Source organism: Vipera berus (genome assembly GCF_964194415.1).
Source record: "Vipera berus genome assembly, chromosome: Z".
Lineage (NCBI taxonomy): Eukaryota > Metazoa > Chordata > Lepidosauria > Squamata > Viperidae > Vipera > Vipera berus.
The window spans coordinates 79,287,444-79,313,957 of record NC_138205.1 but is presented as its reverse complement, the minus strand read 5'-3'; the positions used below and the strand labels follow the sequence as shown (position 1 = coordinate 79,313,957).

The following is a 26,514-nucleotide window of genomic DNA, read 5'->3' as shown; positions in this document are numbered from 1 at the left end:
GCACACTCCTGGCAACATTTGCCATAGTCTTAACCAGTGCTTTTTTTGTAAAAGAAAAAGGTGCCAGAACTCACACATGTCATACAACCCGCCTTGCCTACCCTACAAGGTTCTATCCAAAAAAGGTGCCGGAACTCCGTTCTGAGCGTTCTATGAGGAAAAAAGCCCTGGTCTTAACACAGAGAAATATTCATAAAAAGTACTCTGGCATTTACAGGAAATGAATCATATCAGCAAGAAACATTAAAACAAATCACAAGAAAAGAATTAATTTTTCACTAGAAACTAAATCACCAACAGAGTATATTGTCAAATAGTTCACTGCTTTTATTGTATTTGCTCCCTACTTCATCTTGAATAATGAATTTCTAATTTATCCCATCTTTTGAAACAACAGAGCAAGAGTTTCAGATGCCATGTCTGTATTCCTGGCTCTCACATCTGTTATTAAATCAATTAATCAAGTAATGTGTAATAAAAAAATGCTATATTAAAATGACGTAAGCTTTCACACTCATTAGCACAAGGTGTGTCCAATGTTCTTTGTGAAGTTGCTCAGTCAGCTCAAGCAATCAGTTAGAATCATTCAGTATCTGATCAGAGGAAAGTAAACTCACCACCCCATCCTGCTGCCACTTTGCCAACTATACACTTTAGGACACAGGGGTGAATAACAGAAATGATTCTCACATGCAGAAGGATGAAGTTAAAGCAAAAGCAAGGAGAATCTCTGGTGAAGAATTGCAACAGTAGTTTTACTGCTGGTCAACAATGTTAGAAGAATCTTGCCAGACTGACTGCATTTCTTAGGAATATCTAAATAAAGCTTCAAAGATTCTTTTTTTTATTAAAGAGTTTTACAGATACATGTTCCAATTTCCCCTCCCCCCCCCGACTTCCCAGAGCATAATACAGGGTATTGACCCTAACAATCTTAAACTATAATATGCTAACTAACTATAATAACACTTTAAATCCTATCGCACTTTAACTCTCCTTAAAAATAACTAAATAATAATAAATCTTATAAATCTAATACTTCAAATGCTAAATGAAACTTTTTAGTCCCATATTTATTCTGAATGTAATCAATCCATCTTCTTCATTCCAAAATATATCTTTGTTGCGAATGGTCTTGAGATCTGGCCTGTGCTGTTTACAGCACTGCAAAGACTCTAAACTTGGGCCCCTCTTGACATGCCAACATATCAGTCCAATAATTAAAATATTTTATGTTGCTTTTATTATTTCTGTTCTCTGTAAATATCACCAAGAAACATCCATCTGTCCATTTGTCTATCTCCGTATTATACATAAACACATGCTAAAAATCACTAGAACTCCAAAGGAGGCTCATTCAAAAGTTTTGCAACATTTTTGCAGTTTTGTAAGCATTTAGCCACCCATAACAACATCAAAGAGAAACAATTAGAGTTTTTTCAGGTGAGATATGAAATCTAAAGAAACAAGACAACTGTTCTGCCTCTGTAAATATAGCTGTACCTTTAAGGACCTAACACAAATGTTCTGCCAAATCAGAAATGGACAACTTCTTTCTTTCAAAGGGTTTACTCTTTTTTATATATATTTTGTAATTTCATTTTTATAAGTTCATAATGTCTTTCTTTGTAAGCTGTTTCTTTAGTCATAGAAAAGAGACAGCAGTTTCTGCTAACTCCCTAACCATATCAAATACTGATTCTCAGGACTAGATTTGGGAAGGTCGAGCAGAAGACTGAATTAGGAAAGGAGATACTGGGCAGTTGTATCATGAATTGTCTTTAATTTTATAGACAAAGGAGAACTAAGATCCATACTGCTGTTAACAGTTCTTTGTTTGCATTCACACACTTCAGATTTATCTACTCCCATGTTTCTTCAATGAGGTGTCTTCTAGTTGTTTTATAGTTATGATTCCCAGAATGCACAGATTCTGAAAACTGGTTCTTGTAAATCTAGAGAGCAGATTGGTATATACCAGCAGACTGGTATATACCAAAAGGTTTAACTTAAAAAAAAACAGTGAATAACCTATATAGTAAAGCCCTCTTTTGTATTCTCTTTTTCAACTTTGTGCTCTACTCTCATAGAGCTGGCATTTCTGACAGTCTGGTACAAGAAAATCTTTGATCTCTGAAAGTCCTGTTTTATCCATGGTAGAAATCCATTTCTTCACTCTTGGAATTCCACTCAAGTACCTTAAAAGCGATGAAACCCACTGGCAACCAAAGGTCATATAGTCAGGTAAATAGCAAGTATACAACAGCAAGCAAGAGGGAAGGAGGGAAGACATGACTGACCCCTCCCCCCCAGCTGCATATCTATTGTATGTCTTGCAACAGCAGCTTACCAGCCAAAATGATGCTGAATAATGGCTGGGAAAACACAGAATAGAATATAGAAGGGCAGATGCTATATGAATGAGGACAAATCAAGTCTAAATTATATATTAACATGCTCTAGGTCTCTTTTTCATGTCTTCAGCAAATACCATTATATTTATAATGTTGAAACTTACTGTAGTTAATATCTACTGTTCTGATAGCATCACAACAATTAGGAGAATGTTTTTGGGAATATTCAAGATACTTCAAAAACATCTGTCATTTTCCCCACTAAGCAGAGGAAAAGAATTTAAAGTCAAAGTATAGTTGTCCAATTCACATTCAAAGATTATCATTTTGTATTGACTAAATAGTAAGTGACTACATTAATGTAAACTAGCAAATGTAAAATCAAATAAATCATATTATGGCTCATGCAGCTGCTTTATGATCAGCTAGTGAATTTCTAACTAAAGAGAATGTTGAAATTCAAAATGTTGAATTTCTAACTGGTATTTTCTATATTTCACTTAAATCTCGATGATGATACTATCACCAATGAAGGAAAATATTGCCCTTAAGAAAGGATTAAAACATTTTAAACCTGACAAAATTTGGACAAATTGTCTATCCAAGTTCGTTGCCTATGCAAATGGCATTTTAAACTTTTCCTTCTTTCTGACTGAGGTGTCTACAACTGGTCCATTCATACCCAGCAGTAGTTGACAATAAAAGGGGAGAACCCATCAGCCCACTCAGATCTGTTGAGTTCTGATTCATAGATGACAAAACTAGAGCTAAATGCCTTTAATTTTCTTTCCTAAACTCAAATCCCAAAAGGAAATTATAAAATATATTGTCTCTTTGTCTCTGCTACACTAAATCAAGATGACATTATTTTTTAAGACTGTCCTTATCTCATTAAGTGTAATAAGAAATGACTTTCACTTGAACCAGAATATCTCAGGAGGAAGTTTCCCAGCATCTCTGCCATGGCTCATTTGATGCTATAGGGGAGAAGATTTATAAGCAATGCTGCCTCTCCTTTTCTCTCTTATTCTCCCAGCCATCTCAATTGAAAAACGGAATATGCATTCTGCCTCTCTAATTTTAACCAAATGGTAGAGAAAGCTTCATTTGTGGTGGTTGTATCAGTATTGGATTTCCTATATGGTGAACTTGATCTGTTCTAAATTTCACAGGGCATCTACTTGCAATTAACCATGGTACCACAAAGATGCCCTGGTAAAAAAAACTATTCTACCATATTCTCATGGCATTTCTTTCACCCCATCCCAAGTCCATGAAGAGACAGGTTTATATTATTCTAAACTGTACAGGTGTTAATATTTTCCCTGCTTCCTCCCCCCCTCTCAATTTAATACTGTCCAAGAATAGTCATAGGTGTTAAGCCTATGCCAGCCATTGTTTTAGAGAGAAATTAGATGACTTAAAACAGAGGTCACCAACTTTTGTCGGTTGGCGGACTGGAGGAAAAGGGAGGGGGAAGAATTTTACATGCGCGTGTGCAGGCATGCGCATGGGACTGCGAACATGCACATGCTGCAAATGGGGTGGGGCTAGCACCAGTGTGATAGTCACTAGCCCTGCCCTGTTCTTGCAGGGTGCAGCGCCTTGTTTCTGTGCCCCGTGGTGCAGCAGTGGCTGTTTTTGTGCCTTGCAGTGCCGCTGTGGCCCATTTTTATGCCCCGTGGTATGGGACCCCTTTTTGTGCCCTGCAGCACAGTGGCGGCCCATTTTTGTGCCCTGAGGCATGGCAGCATCCCATTTTCATGCCCGCGAGGCACAGTGGTGGCCCATTTTTGGGCCCTATGGTGCAGTGTCCTGTTTTTGCACCCCATGGCTGTGGCACTAGCACAGGCAAGGGGGTGCACACGCACATGAGTGGGCACTGGCCAGCCTGTCCTGCGGTCCAGTAGCCAGCAGACCATGGCCCACAACTCAGCCGCGGCCTACAGGTTGGGTACCCCTGAGTTATAATAGAAGCAAGAAAGCAGTAGCATTTCCTGATAATAGTTTTCTGCCAACTTAAGGAGGTGTGAAGGCCATTTGAACACAGCAGTGATGAAAGTTCCATAATTCAGGATGTGCAGGTTGGAAAGGAATTGGGAAGGGACTCTTCTGTTAATAGAAACATCTTTTCTGCCAAGCAGAAGCTCCTTCTGCTGATTGGTCTGGAAAATCTTCTGAGGGAAAATATACTGAATAGGAAAGAGACACAGAGAAAGGAGGAAAAAGCTGTTTTGCCATATCCAAACGAGGAGTATTAAGCAAAGCTAAAGGCCATTTTTACCTGTTTTCCAAAATAATAAAGAACGGTTACAGGAACTAGGCATAGCTATTCTAGTGAAGGGAAGGACTAGGGGAGACATGATAGCAGTGTTCTAATATTTGAGGGTCTGTCACAGAGAGGAGGGGGTCAAGCTATTTTCCAAACCCCTTGAAGGCCAGACAAGGAATAAGAGAAGGAAATTGATCAAAGAGAGATTCAACCTAGAAATAAGGAGAAATTTTCTGACAGTGAAAACAACCAATACAACAGTTTGCCTTCAGATGTTGTGGGAGTTTCATCACTGGAAGCTTTCAAGAAGAGACTGGACTGTCATCTGTCAGAAATGGTGTAGGGTCTCCTGCTTGGGTGGGGGTTGGATTAGATGACCTAGAAGGTCCAACTCTGTTATTCTGTTATAATGGCTAGCCTCATGTCTTGCAATAAGGCCAAATCTGACTTGTTAATATTGACTAGCATGATTTGTGAAGATCACCCCTTAAGAACAAGACAGTAGGTAAACCTGATTGATTTGGATGAATGAGCTACTGAATTCAAGGCTAAACTCTAAATAAGGGTTTCCTGCCTCTCCTCAATCTGAGTCGTGCCCATAGGGGTAGTGGAACAGCCGGCCCTTGGCTATTTTGGCCACTTAAGATCTGGTTGCCTGAGGTAGAGATCAGTGGGCTTAAGTGGGCCAACGATTATTACGTCATTTAAATAAATTAACAGCCCATTGAAATTATTGAGGCCCACAAAGGATCACCCCAGAGATCATTGCCAGCACTGCTTTTCTCTTCCTACATCCTGTTTTGTTTTGTTTTTAATCCGGATCGTTCCAAGAGGCTGGAGAGCGGGTCTCGGAAAGATGCAGCCAATTTTGCCTGCCTGCCGCTCAGCCAGATAACATTTGGAGGGGAAGGCTGCTCCGCTAGCAAACCAGCGCAGTTCGAGATGCTTGTGGGATCGGAGAGCGGCGCCGCATTGTAGAAGACCAATGTCGTATTGGGCGGGGATCATTGAGGGTGTGGGGGGGCCGAATCACTAGAAGTGGAATACAAAGCAGCTTTTGCTGGGGGCGGGGAGAAACAGGACTTGGTAACTAAAAAGCCGTGCGCGGTCCTCGCTTTAACAAACCTCTGCAAAAGAACCGGCGCGAAGCTGTTTCCGCAAGACACGCCTACGTAGTCTGTTCCTGTCCTCTCGGCTCCCCAAAAGATGCCAGCATTTGCGAGCGATCTCTGGCTTTGGCTTTTCGACGTCTTGCTATGAAGCCGTTTGGAAGTCCGCATGAAGCCGGCAGGTGAGAATGTCTGCTGACGTCGAGTCCAAATGATATTTTCAGGTGAGTCGCTGCCGCACCCCCATTTCTATTCCCGTCGCCCTCCTCCTTCTGCAAGAGGTTATTAAATGGTCCAGGTGATCGTTTCCAGAAAACGCGGCTGTCTGATGCGTTTTTTTTCCAGTAGCAGCTGCTGCTTTACCCTAAAGGAATCTCGCTTTTTCTCCGCCCGACTTGCACAGAAATGGAAACCGCCTGGATGGCCGGTGGTATCAGTGTTCTGTTTATACAATTTTTTTGTTCCGAATGCTCGATAAGCCGAGAGTAAACGGCGCTTCTTATTTTTTGGACCGAATTGGCTTCTGTGGAAACAAACCTTCGTGACAAACGGATTGGTTGGGTGGTTCTCGTTAAACTGCAAATGGCTGAGAAACAAGCCAAGCGGTTAGCGTTGACTGCCTGAATGGCCTTCACTCCCGACTCTCCCTTTAATTCTCCATATATTTTAGACACAGAATTTTTAGGGCTTCTACTGAACACACTGTACCTGCTGTAGTGTAGTCTTCCTCAGCTATGTTTTGGATACACTCCCATCAGCCTCAACCAGATGATCAGTGGACAGGGATGCTATAAATTGTGCTTTGTGCTTTGAAGCCACAACGGTTGGGGTCAATACTTTTATGTATTCATCTCTTCCTTTAGTGCACCTACTCCTAAGAAGTGGATATTAACCTCCTGCTATCTTCAAAAAATAAAGTGTCCTTCCCAGGAGATCAGTCTTTGAATAATGTTCCTAAATGAAACACCCCAACACCCCTCAATATAATTGTGGAGGCATCTAAGGTTTGACAGAAATATCATAATTTGAACAATGTTTCATGGATCATTTGCTGCCAAATCCATTTGTATTTTGGCAAAATGGTTTCTAAAGAATGAAACAAAATGATGTAACAAGAGAAAGGGGGGACAGTTCCTGACAGAAACTTTGAAGACTCACACATACTATTTTTTCATTAATTGGCGGTTTATTCAGAGGCTCATTTCTAATTAGAAAAAAAACTTATTTGCCAAATCAGTCTGGCATCAGGAGGGAGGGGGCTAGTATATTTGATAACTTCTTTAGTCCAGCATCTCCAAAATATTAAGCAAATAAAAGAAAAAGAAAACCCCACACCATTAAATTTGAAATATCTGAAATCTGATGTACAATGATGTTTTATAGTTTATTCATTTCAGATAAATTGTTCCCTGCATGAAGGTTAGGCAGCAAAAGATGTACCTTTCCCACTTCAGAAACAAATACATGAATTGATTTCTAGTCCTAGACTCTAAAACAAATGATGTTTAAATTTTAAAAGATGATGTAACACTGACAGATTTCATGACAAAAAGTTTTACATGTTTAAAAGAAAGTCGATTCCTGCAAATTAAGCAGTGCATCAGAATATTCGTTGAGATATATCAATGTTTTGTTTGCTTTCTATAGAAGTTGCAAGCTGGTATAATCTTCCTTTCCAGTAGCATATTTTTTTCTAATTTGAAGAATGCGAATTAGTTTTGCTTTCTTAGTTCAAGGAACCAAATAAAGATTGAGCAGGTTTGAGCACAAAAATCTGCTTCTGCCTTTGCTTTTCAAGCTATATTAGCTGATAAAAAAGGCTGTATTTATCTTGTTACCATGGCCAAAATTGGTGGTGATGGAAGGACTGAGTACTTGAGGAAAGTCGTGCTTTGATGTGGAAGAAAGTGCTCTTTGCTTTGGCGGAAAACGACTATGTAGGAACTAACTTTTTCAACTGAAATTCATACAATGATTAAAACTTAATCCAAAGACTTAGTAGGAAGCATTCCTTTTATTTCCCTGAGATTTAAAGAGACTCCTTCAATATCCATCCCCCCCCCAAAAAATACCTTTGCTCAGCAAAGAAGACAGTTCAGTGACATCATTTGTAAATCTTTGTATTAGGCATAGCTCTAATTACTCACTTCCAAGACACTTATCCCGAAGATCTTACCAAAAATAAGCTTTATACGTCTTAGCCATGAAAGTCAGCCGAGTGACTTTGGGCCAATCATTTTCTCTCAGCCAGGATTGTTGTGGGGAAATATGAAGGAGGAAAGTGTGGTAGACATTTGCCGCTTTAAAGTTATTTGTAAAAGTAATATAGGCAGATTACAAATAAATAAAATATTGCTGCTGCTCTGATTAAAAGGTGGTTCTGTGTGCCAGCCAATGTGAATGTGTAAGCCTGCCACAAAGTATTAGTCTGAAAACTCTCAGCATGTCTAGTCTATCACAGAGGTAGCCTAAATTAGAATTTTTAAAAAACAAAAATCCATGTATTATTGCCAGGAGAACAATATAAATATACATATGTAGTCACCAGGAATCCAGTTCAAAGGAGATATTAGTTTTTTTGGCTTTTCTGTTATACATAAAATTTCAATCTAAATTCACCATCCCACTGAATAAGGTCGAAAGGATATGTTTCCTACAGAAAAGCTTAATGTTTGTGTGGCCATTAATTTCTAGAACATGAAGGAGTTAATGTATTAAACTAGGGCATCCTAAAAGGACATTTATACTGTGATGCCAATGGTTCTTCAGAAGCTCTGTAGAACTTTCTTCCTACTCCTCTGACTTGGAACTTTGGGTAATGTGAACAAGTACATCAGGAAGTCACCAAATTTGGGGAAACATCTAGTTTTTTAAAAAAAAATGATGACAAACTAATAACCCATTAAAGCCCAGAATTAAATTATTTACCTACAATTTTGAAGGTATAGTATTTTTTCCCCCTTTCATAATCCCAGCAAAAATCATGATTGGAGGTACAGTATAAATGGTTGTGCATCTGAGCTTAAACTTTCAGCCAGAAAAAGTTCTGCCCATTTGCTTTGTACTCATGCTCAAACAGTCACTGATTTCCTCACTGTGAAAGAATTTTCCGTCTTAGCCATGTGGTCTCTCACCTTTTGTTTCCCCTGTCATGCATGACACATTTCATTTGCTTGAGCCATCTGGATGGGCTTTAACTTAAGCTAATCCATAGCCTATGTTTACCTCTGGGTTCTTTTCTCCCATCTGTTGTATGCTGTAAAATAATACAAACCAAGAAAAGTTATAGCTCACTTGGGCATTCTTAGGAGATACTTTGTCCAACAGACAGCGGATTGGAGCTCAGAAGTGTTTCTAGTGAATAACAAACATGACCTTCAAACAGACACTATAATAATGCTGATATTCTATCACTTCCATTGATAGAAGTGTCCATTTTGGGACAAATTGCATGAGGAAACGTGAATGAAACACCCTCAAGTTAAGACGCAAGAAAGTCAGGGGCTTGTTCTCTCTCATTCAGAGTGAACTTATGGGATAATGGATTCATGTTAGAGATTACAGTCGAAGAGCTGGATAAAGAGCTGGATAAAGAGCTGGATAAAGGACGCAGTTACCCAGAGAAGATGATAGGTTCCCCTTGCTGGAAATGCAGAGGCTATCATGGATGTTTTAATTTGGACTCTTACAGAGAGTAAATGATTGTAATCATCTATTTATTTAACTTAATGACTTTATTTATTAAATAAATCAGGAAACAGAAATGAGTTTCTTAGAATCAGAGAATTGGAAGGGGCCATTAAAGTCATTTTTAATGGCTCTTTCCAGTTCTTTGATTTTAATAAGCTTATTTCTGTTTCTTGCAACTTGAATAGAGATTTTCTATTTTTTATTATAGCATATATGTCAGTAATAGGGACGCGGTGGCTCAGTGGGTTAGGACGCTGAGCTTGTCGATCAAATGGTCGGCAGTTTGGTGGGTCGAATCTCGAGTGCCGCGTAATAAGAGTGAGCGCCTGTTACTCGTCCCAGCTTCTGCCAACCTAGCAGTTCGAAAGCACATAAAAAACGCAAGTAGAAAAATAGGGATCACTACGGTGGAAAGGTAACAGCATTCTGTGCGCCTTTGGTGTCTAGTCATGCCGGCCACATGACCATGGAGGCGTCCTCGGACAAGCGCTGGCTCTTCGGCTTTGAAATGGAGATGAGCACCGGCCCCTAGAGTTGGAAATGACTGGCACGCATGTGCGGGGGAACCTTTACCTTTACCTTTATATGTCAGTAGGTCCAATACCATACTGTTTTTCATATTATCAACAATAGCTTTTTTGGATAAGCAATAAATAATAAGATTATTATGGTTAATCGCATAGTCAGCCAGAACTTCAGATTAGATTTGGTGTTTTTATCCAGCTAGTGAGTCTTTCCCAAGGACTTGGGATAGGCCAATGTCGATTTTTGATGGGATTAAAGGTATTGTCACAGAACGTAAGCTGTTCTAAGAATCATTATTATTAAATTTATATGCAGCCCATCTCACTATCAAGTGATTTTTATCATGATTTTATATTTCCTTTTCTGCCTCTGTCATATGTAACACAGAATAATGCTGCATCCATAAGTGTAATTCGGACCTTTTTTTTAAAAAAAAAGATTCAACCTTTATTACAGTCAAAGACCAATGATTTTAAGATCCTGAAAGCTTCCCAGAATCAAGGTCCTGGTCCCTGCCCCTCTCTATTTTAGCGACTGACTTCGGTACTTTCAACCCAAAGAGGCCAATGGACATTTCACGCTCTTTCAATATATGCATTATTTTTAAAAATATTTTTAAAATACTTCGCTTTTTTGAGAGAGAGAGAGAGAGCAAGCGTGTTTGATGTAGTGGTTAAGGCACTAGGCTACAAATGGGGGTGGGGGAATTGTGAGTTTTAGTCCTTTATTCTGGAGGAAACCTTGAAATAATTTTCAGGTCTTAGGGAACTCTACTAAAAATGGCAAAAAATAGGAAAACTTCACAATGCAATTTGCTTTTAACCCACACATTACATAACAACAACAAAGTAGCTCTCTAGCTGCTGAGTTATGGCCCATAAAAATTCCCACCATAGCAAGCACTGGCACTGTGCACTGTGCAAATTTTTGTGTTTTTTTAAAAAATCCAATTATAATCTCTCATGGAATTGCTAGCAACCTTACAAAAGCTAGGATTCCACAGAACTCCAGCTGAGAAAGATGATCTTGACAAAAGCATGATTTCCAGGCCTATTATGGCATGATGATACCATGGTATTTTATTTCTCTTTATCAGGGCTTTTTTTTTCTCATAGAACGCTCAGAACTGCGTTCCGGCACCTTTTGTTTTTGCAAAAAAATAAATAAAATCTCCCTCTGAAAGCCTATTGCAGGGCTAGGCAATCTTGGCCCTTTTTTATGACTTGTGGACTTCAACTCCCAAAAATGCTGAGCCAGCCATGCTGAGGGGAAAGGGAGAGGTTTCCAAGCTGAGCCATGCTGGCTCAGGAATTCTGGGAGTTGAAGTCCATGAGTCATAAAAGAGCCTGCACTAGAGGAGGACGTTAAAATTATTTACAGGGTTACTTCTTTAGGAACTAAACTTTTGGAATCTAAAACAGCTAATTCAAAAAAGCCAACAGGAAAGAACCTCACATTTTCCATCTGCTTCTGACTTTTGGAAGGTAAAATTAGATAACAAAATAATCTATTTCCTATGTTAACATTTCTGCAATGAAATCAATAAAGGTAACAGGAAAGAAATATTTTTCTCAATGTAATATGTCTAATTTAGCTGATGCTAGAAAAAAATAGTATCTTTTGTACATACTCTTGAAAACTATTTTGAATCTAACCATCTATTACAACTAAACCACTTTAAATTAAACAATTCTTAAGAATGAAATAGTCTTAATTTGGACTTTACTTTTACTGTTTGGACTGTTGTGTGTTTTGAAAAATAGATTATTTAGAATCTAGTTATGTTGCACTTCAGTCTTTAAATAATTAACCTAGTATATACATAATAATATATGATGTTTTCCATGGTGAGCTTAACATCAATAACAACATTTATTAAAAAGGCTAAAATAATGTCTGGTGGTATTATATGTACATTAAAATTTTGTTTAGTCACAATCTTTCACTTTTCACATTCTGGAAAAGCAGTGGTCATGTATCCTAGCAAAAGATGTTACATATGTGCATAAGCGTAGTCGTTAGCATATGCCTTTTTAAAAATATCAAACATGCAAAGAAACAAAAATAAGTCCAAAATATCTGTATTACATCCAGAAATGCCAACTTTGCAACCAATATTTCTCATCCATAACTATGGCACCCTAAGGATACCTGCATACATGCAAATGCTTCTCTGGGATCAGTAATGCAGCAGGGATTGCTTTTTCCTTCCAGTAACAGATTGCTGGGAAATACCAAACATGGCCTTAAGAATTCCAATGTTTGATACAAATTTTGATACAAAGCTGAAGGAAACTGTTCTGGAGAGCCAAATTCTTCTCAGGCAGCCAGGTTGCAGAGCACCAGAATGCATCGCAGCGACAGGCCTTCAGATGGCTCAAATCGAAGGAAATATGATCCGTACAGGCTAATTTAAAAGTGGGAGGGTAAGAAGGGCCGAGTGTGAACAGGTTGCTTAGCAACCTGCTTAAACAGTCTCTGTAACTTTCAGCTTCCGGTGCCTTGGCTTTTTTAAGCTGAGAAGTTGGGAAAAAAAGGCTAAAAAGAAGGCAATAGAGTGCTATCAACGAAAATGTATAGATATAGCCAGCAGACGTTTAGGGAACCTTTATTTTTCATGCACTGTTCGAATTTTGTTTTAATGCCATGGTGATACACAATCAAATGTAGTCATTTTTTTTAATCCCAAAGCATCTGTTTGTTAAATACAGTATAACAAAGTTTTGGATGATGGAATTATTTTTTATCTAAGGATAACTAATGATAACAGCTCTTAAATCTGTTATTTTGTTTTATTTTTGCACAAAAAATTGTATAATTTGCATTTGCATTCATTTACAAATAGAATATGTTGCTAAAATGTATTGGTGTTGAAATAATTAGTGCACACATATACCTAAAACCAGTTTATTGCATTTGGCAATTGTACTAAAAAAAAATCTCATTGTCAACCAATATAATTCATTTAATTTGAAATCAAGTGAAAAATTGATTTAATTATTATATTGAAACAAATTAATGGCAATTCTTTTATAAGAAGTTGCCTAAAACAAAATGAGTTTGACATGCCTGCTCTAGATAGTTATTTATTTAGCGTATGGCTGGTCACACACAGAATTATCTAGATAGTTGAATGCTCCAAAATAAATTCTAGACCAGGCCTGTACATGCAGCCTACCAAGCACCCTTGGACAGAGCACAGACTTTTTTTTTAAAAAAAAGTAATAAAATCACCACCACTGCCCTGAAAGTCATGTTGCCTAGTGCCTCCATGGTTTACCATGACCACAAACTCCAACACTGTAGATGCTCCTCTACAAATCATTGATTAGCCCACCAGCATTCCTTTGCAGACCATAAAGATTTTTAATTTATCAGTGTGGGCCTTTCCCTTCTACAAGTTTCACAGACCTCTTCTAGATTTTCCTGTCTTTCTGAGTTAACTCCTTGGTCTGTCACTGAGCAAGAATTGACTTTGTAGGGAAGCATATTATCATTTGATGTATATTTAACATATGTTCTACCTTTATTTACCAATTATATAATATTTGTATGCAATCCACATGGTGAGGTTTGGGGCAACTTACAATATTTTTAAAATCATAAGATTAAAACATAAAAGCAGGGCTTTTTTCTCATAGAATGCTCAGAATGGCGTTCTGGCACCCTTTTTTGCACACACACACAAAAGCTTTTGCACAAGCTATGCTACTCCCTCTATTGGCTTTCAAAAGCCTATTGGCTTTCGAAAGCCAGTAAGAATTGCTGCTGAGTGTGCCAAAAGACCTGGCCGGTAAACGTTGCACTGGCAAGTTGTCTGCAGTGAAGGCGAGTTGGCAGGAACTTTGCATCCCTCCCTGCTGCCCAACTATACCATCTCAACTAGGTAAGTAAGAGAGGATAAGGAGTGGGAGGTGGGTTCTGCAGAGTCCATGTGCACTCCTTCCTTGTGCTCACCCGTGTCAGCCAGGCTGGTGGCCTAGCTGGTGCTGGAACTGTGCCACCGTCGCCTCGCCCTGTGTGCCTAAGTGGCCGCCCTGCATCGCCTGGCCTGCCCCGCCTCAGCCGCCCACCCTGTGCAGCCCCGCCATATAGAGTGGGCCCCGTTGCTCCCACAGCACCAGCCACGCCAGCTCCAGCCCCAGGGAGGCAGCCCGCCACCAACATCCCTCGCACCCATGACCGCAGCAGCGCCACCCCCCCCACGTCTTGCGCCCACCAAGATGAGAGTTCCAGCACCTTTTTAAAAAAAAACACTGCTCTTTATAATATAATATTTCTTTTAAAATTCAGAATCATTTTTGTAATAAAATTGGTATATGCATTTTACGTAGATATATAATTTTGTTTATGTATCATGCACTTCAGGCTTATAATTAGATGACATTCAGATTTTCCATGTCATTAATTATTGTGTCTCATTTTTATTTTTTTCTAGGTGTTTTATTGATCTTGGTGCTAACAGAAGAATTAGTGTTTGCTGTTCAGGTACTGACTCCCCAACTTGTGTCATCTCAGAGCCTCCTGATGGACAATATTAGTATTTTAGCTATGGAGACAACTCCAGGAGTTGGAGGCCATCACACAACCAAATCTTTACCCACAACAACTCTTGCAGATGCTGATTCCAGTAGTTTAGCAGAGACTTCTGTTCCTTCTGTTGGCCAGAAGAAATTAAGCAGCAGCCATTTTGTTGGCAACACAGAATCTTATCATTTATATAACCAGAGTGCTTTGTTGTCCAGGAAATCACTTAATAAACAAAAAATCTTTCTGGGTGCCCAAGGCAGTTTCACAGCATTTACAGAACCTTATCTAAAGACAGAATTATATTCTTCTGCTACCACAGAAAATTGGCCCCCAGAATATCCATTTCAGACCCAGCCTCCAGTTCACACCAGCCATCAAAATACTTTACAGGGAACCACAACAGACTCAAGTGATTCTATTCATACCTCGGAAGGCCTTAATGAAACAGAGAAGGGGAGGTCATCAGAACTGATTACACAGGAGATTAGTCTCATTACCCCAACAATTGGTCCATCAACTGTTACTGAAATGGTGACTGTGCCTTTTAAATCCACACGGTATGACATACAGGATATACTGGGGGGAAACAACTCATGGATAAATTCAAGTCAGAGTACAAGTCAGGTGCCCATTTTTTCTGGTCCTGGGATGACAACAACAGAAGTAGACTTTGGACACCCTAGTCAAAATGATGTTGATGCCAGTCTTTCCTCCTTATATACAACAGAAGGCTCTACTGAGGAACCAGCTACCACATTGCATCCCTCTGGACATAATGTTATCTTGCCAAGCAGTACATTGTCTATGGAATCCTCAACATGGCTGCCAAGTTCCACTTCAACAGCAACAGAGAATTTCTTAAACAGACTGGTACCTGCTGGTACCAGAAAGCCTGATGTCCCAGGAAATGTTTCTCATGTCACAGAAAGAGACAAGCCCCAATACAGAGCAACTATTTGTCTCAGCAAAGTGGATATAGCATGGATCATCTTAGCCATCAGTGTACCTGTATCCTCATGCTGTAAGTTGAATGTTTCTCTATAAAGTTATGCCCTGTGGGATATAACAGGTATTAAATATCGATAATGAAAAAAAATGAACAACCTAATTATAAAGTTTCATTGATCTTTGTAATATGACTCCCATATAATTAATAATCATCCAAAGTTATTTCAACATACTTATATCTGTACACCTATGCAGTGCTGGGAACACAGCAGAATTAGCCTATGTTTTGATCTCTCATATTTTTTGTGTTTGTAAATACAGCGTTTGTATTAGGGTGCATAAAATCCAAGAGCATCCAATTTTTTTCAGCAAATAATTTTGATCAGTTGAGAAAGCACAGCAGCTTAGTAATCCATTATCCTTTCATAATTTTGCCATTAAAAGTTCCCACATATGTGGAAATGAGACCTCACCTGCATAATGCCTCTGATGCCGCTTTCCCAATGTCTCCATTATACAGTTCTTGAGAAAAGAGCTTTAGTGGGAAACCTTAATAATTGTGAAACACAATTGGTCTAATTCATTTTTGATATTACTTAACAGAAGCTAATTATAGCCAGTAGCTATTCCATCAGAAAAGATTAAGAAATTGGCAGTGAAGTTACTTGCATCATTGAAATTTCAATTTGAAGTTAGTATATTCTGCAACTCTCTTAAAAAGTCTCCTGAGATTTCAGTATTTTGATGACACCTCTTTCATCAGAACAGTAACCAGAATTTGCATGAGAGAGAAAGAGAGAGAATGTAATTCTGATATATGTTCTGCAGATGTCAACCATTTATACAACTTTTGCAAGATTATTTAACTTTATCAGTAATAGTAGCCAAAACAGATAAGCCAGAGGTTCCCAAATTGTATTAATTCAAGCCATTCCCCCTCCCCCAACAAACTCACAGTTCTGTTTATTAAGTCGCAAAATATGCGACACTGTCACTATGCATTTGCTGCAGTGTTCTGGAGTACTGTGATAGTATACACTTTATGAAGTGTGGGGATAAGCAAAGGAACAACTTGGCATTTGGAACACCTTCTCAAAGTCCCATAATTGGAAGAGGAGATGTCACTGGTAGACCACCTAATTTATTAATTTTTTTATATGCAGAAGTTCTCAAGCCTCATATAGAAGATCTACAACATTTCTAGGTAGAACTGGAAGACATTATCTGAATCTCTGGGAACCTCTGAGCCTCTAAGGTTCAGTATAGTTAATACTGAGCTAGATGAATCAATTTACTTTTATTATATGGCAGTTTCTTTAATGGTGGTAAGTTGTATTAAGCAGTTCCTCACATATTTTAATACCAATACAGTGTAAGTGATTGCATTAAAATATATCCATATTATTACCACTTGAGGTTTTTTTAAATCACATCTTGGTTGTATGCAATTAGATGCTAGGCTGTTTAACTTTGTGCTGTCTTCCTGGAGTTACCACTTTTTCATATCAATAGTCATTAATACTCAGTTACCGTTTCATGGAAAACATGCCATGTAATGACCAAGTTATGGATACTGTCACTGACAATTTGCTTTGGGAAGAAGTTTGAAGAATGTCTGCAGGATCATACAACGCATTCTGAAATTTCCATACTAAAAGTCTATAAATTATATGTTGATTAAAAGATCTTTAAAAAAAAATTAAAACCTCTGTATATTGGGTGAGAATTGAAACTGGAATTATTAGAACAGTATAAAATGTATATGCCTCATTTCACTGATTAGTTCTTTCAAATCAAATAAATGGCCTTTTCCAGAAAACTATCCATATGTCTCTTGCAACTAAGTTCTGAATAGGTCTGATTTGAATTTAATTTCTTGTTTATTTATAAGAAAGGGGCTCAAGCAAAACTAATTAAAAAGACAAATCAAGATAATATATAAAGCAACTACTAATCATTATTGAAATAACCCAGTAATGAATTTATTATAATAGTGGATCATGCTTAAATGATTGTCATTAAACCCTAATTACCAGTAATAGATTTTGATCAAATTTCAGAGGTTCCTCAAATATTTTCTATCTATGTGCACATAGAAGATTTACTAGAATAATATATATGTGTTACTTGTTTATAGATGTCAACTATCATCTCCATTCAGAGACCTATTACATGCCAGCTGTATGCTGTATGAATTTAAAACATCTTTTTTCTCAATCATAGTGCCATCCGGTGGATGCAGAATGTATACATGCAGAATATACTGGGATATGCGTCGTTTCTCCTTCAGAGCACAGCTATTCCTGAAGCTTAGATGTGAAAAACATTTCATACTGCATATTTATTTAAATAAAAATCACCCTCTATATCAGCAGGTTTTTGAGTGGAAGACAATCAACAAAAAAATAATCGGTAACATGCAATAAGATCCACCTATGTGAAAAATACTGCCATTTAAAATATTGCCCAAAACTATATTGATACTAGCTTGACTTTAGAAAAAAGACATTCCATCAGTGGAGTGCTATTGCAAAAAAAAAACAAAAAAACAAACCCTTCTCACATCCCCAAACACCACTTTTACTTCCGGGGCACAGAAGAGAAGCATTCCTACAAATCAAATTCTTTCCAAGAACCTAGGGCATCATAATTTATTAGTGTAGTAGTATATGTGTGAATCCAAGCAGTGTGGCTTTTTGCAGTTGACAGATGAAAATTTTGTTAAATGTGCAGGTTTTCTAAGTGCTGTCCAAGATTTTTTGGTATGGCACTCAGTGTACCAATCCATTTTAATATAATTATTATGTAATTATATAAATAATAAATCATACAAAACAAAAATCAGTAACAGAATAACTACAACTCAATAAAATTAGCTCAGATCCTGGTAAATACATATTAAGCTTCAGGGTTAACAATACAGTAACATCAATGAACTGCTTCACTTAAGGTTCATTCATGGCGTCAAGGCAGAATAATACTACAAAACGCATTATCCCAGCATATTTTTTCCCTTACTGCTTTTTTGTAATCTTAAAAGATAAAATGAATGTATTGCATATCAGTTATGACCACAAGAATCCACTTAATCTGATAGATGAACAATTTGTTTTATTTTCCTGAAAAATTGATTTTTGGGGAGGAGTTGCTGCTAGCACCCTTTGGTTCACTGCCAATCACCTGACAATCCTGTTGCATATTAAGAGAACTGCTGCCACCTTCAGGATACAAAGGAGAAATAGGTAGAAATCAACCAGCAACCACCACAATGAGACTGCTAAAATCACAAGATTGCTCCCACTCAAATGTCTCACAACACATATGTAAAATTATTTATAATGGATAAGCTAAAACATTTATATGTCTTTTCAAGCATATGTAATACGATCTTGAACTTCTCAAATGGTTTGAATATTCAGTTTGGTGCCACTGTTAAGATTCGGTAGTAGAATAAATCTTCATAATACTCCATTTCCTGATAGTATAGTGGAACTAGGGAAATTAGCTGTTTCCAGCAATTTATCTTTGAATTTATCAATTTTCCCAGCCATGTTATGAGAGCAGAATCACCTGTAAGCCATTTTGAACTCTTGGAAAAATTATCCAATATAAATTGGAAAGGAAAATTGATTTCTTCTTACTGGCTTTTGCAGCCTTCCATGTTTCAACAGTCTTTTTCAATGAAGAATTATCCAGTATTTTAATCCAGGGGCTTTTTGTGATCTACATATGCATCAATAAGCAAATGTAAATCTGTGTCTTAACAAACCTCAAAGAGAGCTTCAATTGTCTCAGAATTCTTTCAGAAAGTTGTTTCTTATAAAAGATGTTTGTTATCTTAATTCATATTCCTCTTCTTCCTAGCCTAATCACTGCCTCATAGACTGTATGAATGCCTTGCTTTATCAAATCTGGTATTTTGTTTCACAGGATGCCATCTAGTTTGTTTTCAGTTGCAGGAGGATAGTTTTAGTTGAATATTACAGGAAGCATCTAATTGGTAAGAGTTAATGAAATCAATGCCCTGGAGAAGAAATGCTCCCCCTTCCTATAAATATCTTCAAGTGGAGACTACAGTACCATTTTGGAGCTCTACGATTTCTTGGACTGAGCAAAATTTTACGATTCTGTAATAACTATTCAATTAGCAGGTGGGGAGGGAAGTTTCCAATAAAAGTAGCTGTTATCACAATATAAATGAGAATGGCCAACAAAACTATTGTGTCTAGGTTTGATAAAATTGCTGCCATTCTCAAGTGGTAATAAAAAGATAAATCTTCCAGTGATCCAAATCAAAACTGTTATTATACTAGCAGACTGTCTCACAGCTAATTTTTAACAGAGAAGACAATATACTGTGAAATTATTAGTCATTCCAGTTTAAAACTTGTTTTTATTCTTGTGTATTAGTTAAAGGATTATAAATCTTGGGGATTTAGGACTAGAAGAAGACCTGAAGACATTTCTGAAGACCTGAAGACCAACAATCCTGAAGACCAATATTTAGACTGAACTAAATATTACAGATGTCGATCAGATGGTCGGCAGTTTGGCGGGTCGAATCCCAAGTGCCGCGTAACAGAGTGAGCTCCTGTTACTCGTCCAAGCTTCTGCCAACCTAGCAGTTCGAAAGCACGTAAAAATGCAAGTAGAAAAATAGGGACCACTACAGTGGGAAGGTAACAGCATTCCATGTGCCTTTGGCGTCTAGTCATGCCGGCCACATGACCATGGAGACGTCCTCGGAGAAGCGCTGGCTCTTCGGCTTTGAAACGGAGATGAGCACCGGCCCCTAGAGTTGGAAATGACTAGCACGCATGTGCGGGGGAACCTTTACCTTTACCTAAATATTACAGTAGCCTCCCTCAAGAAAAAAAACGTATTTCTGGGGAAAAGCAGCCAAGGAGAACTGCTGAAAAGGAGAGACAGAATATTTTTCTTTGCTCATTTTTTTTTACTCAAAATTCACTTGGAGGAGGAGAGTTGATCTGAAAACTGGAATGAAGGAAAAAGGCTTAAATACAATTCTCTACTAATCTGTTTATTCATACTTGTAACATCAAGTGGTTGATTTTCATTTTAAAACATGAGAACCTATTTGGTGTAGTGGTTAAGGCACCAGGCTGGAAATTGGAGACTATGATTTCTAGTCCTGTCTTAGGAACAAAGCTAACTGAGTGACCTTGGGCTAGTTATTCTCTCCTAGGAACATACCAAATCAGTTCTGAAATCTAAAAACTGAAAGACGAGTTGCTAGGAGTCAGTGCTGACTCAAAGGCACAAATAGAGTTGGATAACTGCTTCATTTATTTTTTCTCAGAAATATAAATAGTATGTAGGCAAATTGGTGCTCTACAGATAACCTGAGTTACAAGACCCACAGTCCTTCATACTGGCAGCTGATAAAAAAAACCTGGAGGGTTCCATGTTATTTACCATTACTACATATGCATTGTAGGTACAGTCTTCTAAAAGCCTATCCCATTGAGTTGAACTTATTTGTAGGTGTTTATGAATAGTTGCAGCCACAATGTCATGAAATTTCTGGTGATGGATGTGTCTCTTTTATAGACTTGTTCTTGAACCCCACAGACAGTCTTGAAATAAGTACAGAGAGTCTTCAATGTACAACCTGTTATGTAATGACTTTTAAAATGCTATTTATCACCCATCTTTGAAGTGCCACAATCATTCCCTGATCATAAGATTACCCTTTTGGGAGCTTGGCAGCTGGCTTGCATTTATGAGCAGCAGAAACCAGCAAAAACCAGTCACTGGATATTTTTTGATTCACTTATTCATTTATTTACCATGTGATTTGCTTTATAACAGTGGTGACTCACTTTATTATTTTTATAAATAACTCAAGGTAGCAAACATACTCAATACTCCTTCCTCCTCCTATTTTTCCTACTACAACAACCCTGTCAGATGAGTTAAACTGAGAGAGAATGACTGGCCCAAGTCACCCAGCTGGCTTTCACGCTCAAGGTGGCATTAGAGCTCACAGTTTCCTGGTTTTTAGCTTAGTGCCTTAATCGCTACATCAAACTAGCTCCCAATTTAATAACTCCTAAATTAACTTTTGAATTTTCCTAATAGAATTCTAAAACCTGGCGCAAAGCAAATATACTATCACCACCACCACCACCTTCCTAGGCATTTGTAAAATCAGAATGTCTTTAGTGGGAAAAAGTAAGAGTTGACTTAGTACATACATGTCATAAATGCACACATGAAAGAAATATAACTAAAAAGGCAAGGCTAATTTTACTAATAAGATCTGTAACTTAAGATGTCTATAGGTATAAAAATTTGAGTTAAAATGTAGATACTGAATATTGAACTTACATTGGTTCTGTGTATATACTGCTAAAACACGCCTATTTGTCCATCTGTTTATAGCCTTCAACCAAATAATGCATCAAAGCACTAAAATTTTTGAATCAAGATACCTCAATTCCGCTAATTTAAAGATTGCATGCAAAATCTGAAACCCATTACTCCTGTGTAATTAAAATTTCTAGAATCTTCACACTTGTTATATTTGTAAAGTTGTCACATGACCATGATTTCCAATTACATTTCCCAGAAACCTGTAGGTTGCATGACACAAGGGAATATTGAAGGGTATATCCCTACTTCCTTTCCCACCTCGTTCTGGCTCCTGTGCCCAACTGGCTGGCAATTGGCTGATTTGGAATTGAGGGCAAAATTTGAAATATCTTAACAGCAGTGAGCAGTGAGTGAAAGACAAGGAAATATATTTTCTGGTGAGACTGAACTGGCTATTGGGGAAGGGGGAATAAGCAGCAATCTACCTGGAGGGAGGGGGTCCTTAGAGACATGCTGGGGTGCAGTTTTCCTCATGATTTTCAGCTTCGTAGAGATATAATATAAATGCTATTGTAATATAAATAATTTATTTTATATATTCTCTGTTTATGTAAGGAAATAACTCTGAAAGGATGACTCAATGGGTCATGGATTGTCTAGTTTCGTAATAAAACCATCTCTAAATCAGTTAATATAAGCTAAAATGGAAGCCTCCAAAGGTGATGCATCTCATCATCAAGTTGCTGCAGTATGTTAGAGATGAGGTTGGAAAGAGCCCAGTAATGACAGAGTAGAAGGCTCTAGACGTTTCCTACCAACAATCAGTCCACTTGATTCACAACATAACCCCAACATGTTTGTATTGACAGCTGTGCTATTAACTGTGTGCTGCATGCGACGAAAAAAGAAGACATCAAATCCAGAAAACAACCTGAGTTATTGGAACAATGCAATCACTATGGACTACTTCAACAGGCATGCGGTAGAATTGCCAAGAGAAATACAATCCTTTGAAACATCTGAGGTGAGATTAGAATCCTGTTGGCAAAGCCGTGCTGGGGAGGTTTGGATTAATGTATATCCCACTGTTTTCTTCTTCGTGGTGATGGAAACCAGGAGAAATGTTTATTTTCACAGAGTTCTTTAAAGACAAAAGAATCATCTTAGATCATTATCCCTTGGCTTCCTGAACAATAATTCCTGTTCATATGCTTTCCTCCTCCTCCTCCTCCCCCTAAATTCAATTACTCTTTATCATGAGTAGTTTTTGTTATATAACTCCAAAACCTATCATTTACCAAGTTCCTGCTTTTAAAGTCCCACTCCTTTCTCTTATCCCCACTTGCTTGACTTATCCCTCTTTGCCCACTTGGTTCCTGCACTTAACCTGTTCTTTCTAGTTTCACTTTATTCCTTTTTGATTATAGTTCTTTATTTTCCATCTGCCTTTTGTTCAGCTTCAGTATCTCAGTTCATCATTTGCTCTTTTGGTTCAGTCAGGCTGATCTTATGCTTTTTTTATGCAGTCCATTAATTATTTATTTATTTATTATTTATTTTAATTCCATTTATATCCCGCCCTTCTCCGAAGACTCAGGGCGGCTTACAAGCTTTAGCAGTAGCCTTCATTCTATGTATATGCCTGCTTGTTAGGGCTTTCACACACACACCCCAAGCGGCATTATTACAAAGTCAGCTTAATTGCCCCCAACAATCTGGGTCCTCATTTTACCTACCTCGGAAGGATGGAAGGCTGAGTCAACCTTGAGCCTGGTGGGACGCGAACCTGCACTAATTGCAGGCAGCTGGTGTTACTTAAGGAGGCATTAGCCCACTGCGCCACCAAGGCTCTTTACAGGATCAACTGAGGTTTCCATATGAGTGACACGTATCATTAAGATGTTATGCAGCTCTAGCATTTTTCTTCCATAACACTCAGCAGAGGGAAAGTTAAAAAAGAAAATGGGAAAATGTGGGAGAGATACAAATGGGAGATAAGTGTACTGATGAATGAAACAGGACAGTCACAAATAACAGCCTGATCTGAAAGCACTTCTTATTTCTATATCACAATCTTCTCAACTGAATCTTTCATTTTTCAAATGAGCTTGGTTGTTGGTAAACATTCTGCTGAATATTTTTCCCTTAGTGGCTAGAAAATTCAGGAAGATTCCATGGCATTTTAACAGAGAGCATATCTGGCACTTAGTTTCCATCATGATGGAAATATTATGGAAAAGTTGCATCTTGCAACTTCTATCCTTCCATATCTTTATCAATGGTATAAAGAAACTACATTTTTTCTAAAGACCTGAAAGTGGCAATACTATGCTGTAGTTAGCATTTATGGCATATAAAATGTTGGCTTTTTCCAATGCTAGAAAAGACAAAGAAAAGTTTGTCATAGATTTAAACTACCATGTAGCTATGTTTCCCGAAGACTTCTTTTTTTTAACATTTGCATATAGCTGGATGATCCTGTCTTGTTAGTTTCTGCTAACATGTTAAAATCAAATGTTACTACTATTTTTCAAATACTGGATTTGCTTGCAAAGTTGTGATGTGCAATTTTGGCAAATAATATAGTAAAGGTGAATAAAAGTAAACCTTGCATGAGGTGATTTGTATTTATTTGATCTTCTAGATGGTGGAAAATTAAAAGTCTTAGTTTGTATCTCTAGCTCTAATTGTTTATTTTTTTAAACTGAATCATGAAATTTTAGACACAGCTGACGGAGCATCATTTTACACGTGGAAGACTTCCAAGACTTTCAAAGCAATGGAGCCCTTCAGTTGTGGGTGAATTACGTACATTTACCTTCATCCCAAGCAGCTTGGTTATGAGAAAGTTCTACTTGGAGGGCATTAGTTTAGAATCAGCTAATCTACATACAAACCTTAATTATACAGCACCTTATATAAAACAATCCATTTGCGTGGCAGGAATGAATATAACACATTCCATTTTATGAGAGTTAATATGTGATGAAATATCTTTTTTTCTCCCCCTCCCCTCAATATTTTCTAGGACCATCTTTCTGAGCCCCGTTCTCCAGCCAATGGGGATTACAGGGACACCGGCATGGTTCTTGTGAACCCCTTCTGTCAAGAGACGCTCTTTGTAGGACACGAACAAGTGTCTGAAATATGAACCTTGCTCCAGTTCTTCAAATTTTATCTTTACGATCTTCAAATTATAAATATGAATATATATGTATATTATAAATATAATCTTTGAGTAGCTATGAAATACAAGAAACATTTTCAGTTCCCCTTCTCTTTTTTATAAGTGTGATTAAAAAGTTTACAGACCAAACTTCAGCTTTATAAAATAAAAGCTATTTCTAAACAAACAAACAAAAAACTCTGAATTATTGAGATTGGGGATTTTCCCCACAGTACATTTAAGTTTCTGGATTTAGGCAGGCTATCATTCTGGGCACATCTATGTTTTTTATCTATACTACTCTCTACAAGTGTAGTTATAGTTGAAAATATCTATTTATATTGAATTTGGCTAGCACAGATGAATGGTTTTCAATAAATACGATACAAAAATTCTGAGGTGACAAAAATGCAGAGATAGAATTCACATAATGGTGATGGACTAAATTATGAAGAATTTTTGTTTCAGTGATGAACAAGATTAACAAATATTTAAGACTGTATGTGTGAGTTGGACTTGCACATTACACACTTACAGATATGTGGAACTGAGCCTGAGATATTATGGGTGCATTAGATGCTTTCTACCTGGAGTCTTATTGCTGTTGCCAAGGTTTCTCTGAATATTCAGATGACAGGTAGTCCTTGACTTACAACAGTTCACTTAGTGACCATTCAAAGTTACAATGGCACTAAAAACATGACTTATGACCATTTTTCACACTTACGACCATGGCAGCATTCCCATGGTCACATGATTTCCATTCGGATACTTAACAACTGAGTCACAGTTGCAGTGTCCCGGAAGGGGGGGTCATGTGGTCACCTTTTGCAACCTTCTGACAAGCAAAGTCAATGGGAAATCCAGATTTCACTTAACTGTGTTACTAATTTAATAACTGCAGTGATTCACATAACAAATGTGGCTAGAAAAATCATAAAATGAGGCAAAACTCACTCACTTAGCAACATAAATTTTGGGCTCAGTTGCAGCCATAAGTTGAGGACTACCTATATATACAAAGTAAATTTCAGCATAAGATCAGCTTCTTTCTGCTGTCCAATGTAACTGATAGGAACAAGTAATTTAATAATTGCCTATTCAAGCCTGCTTACTTCAGGAGGGCTTTTCGGTAAAATTCCTGATGTTGCTACAACTCCCAGGACTTGTCACCTTTGGTATTATGATTGGTTGCAAGAGATTTAGACTGGAATTTGATTTTTATCCAAGGACCTAGGTTAGGCAGTTATTGTTTGGTCGTGTTAAAAATATTAACACAATAAGCTATTCCAAGTAAAGAAAAGCTGCTTTTTGCAATTGACCAATGGATATTTTGTCCATATCAATGGTGTTTGGTGCTTCAGATATTTTGGGATTGCACCCAAGGCATCTGTTAAATAATGGGTTCTTTGGTGCAGGAATGAAGACGCGAAGCTGAGTACAGGATAACTCATTGTTTATTTCGTGCTGGAACTGTACTGGGGAAATGTCTGCAACTAGCCACAATATATAGTTTAGCCCCTAGGTGGCAGCCAATAGGTTTGAATCAACCATTGCCGCCTGGAGATAGCCAATTGCAGCACA

General features: G+C 37.8%; 1 protein-coding gene across 1 annotated transcript in view; it reads left to right on the top strand.

Moving 5' to 3' along the window:
* The window catches only part of TMEM108 (transmembrane protein 108), a gene marked incomplete at its 5' end in the record, with an annotated part of 121,596 nt that extends 96,648 nt beyond the window's left edge, over positions 1-24,948 (top strand). The window contains 2 exons of the mRNA XM_081345668.1: positions 22,634-22,788; positions 24,793-24,948. Of these exons, the coding sequence (XP_081201794.1) occupies positions 22,634-22,788; positions 24,793-24,915 (278 nt within the window). The 3' untranslated portion in view covers positions 24,916-24,948. The remainder of the gene's footprint in view (positions 1-22,633; positions 22,789-24,792) is intronic.
* Between the last annotated feature and the right edge of the window lie 1,566 nt (positions 24,949-26,514).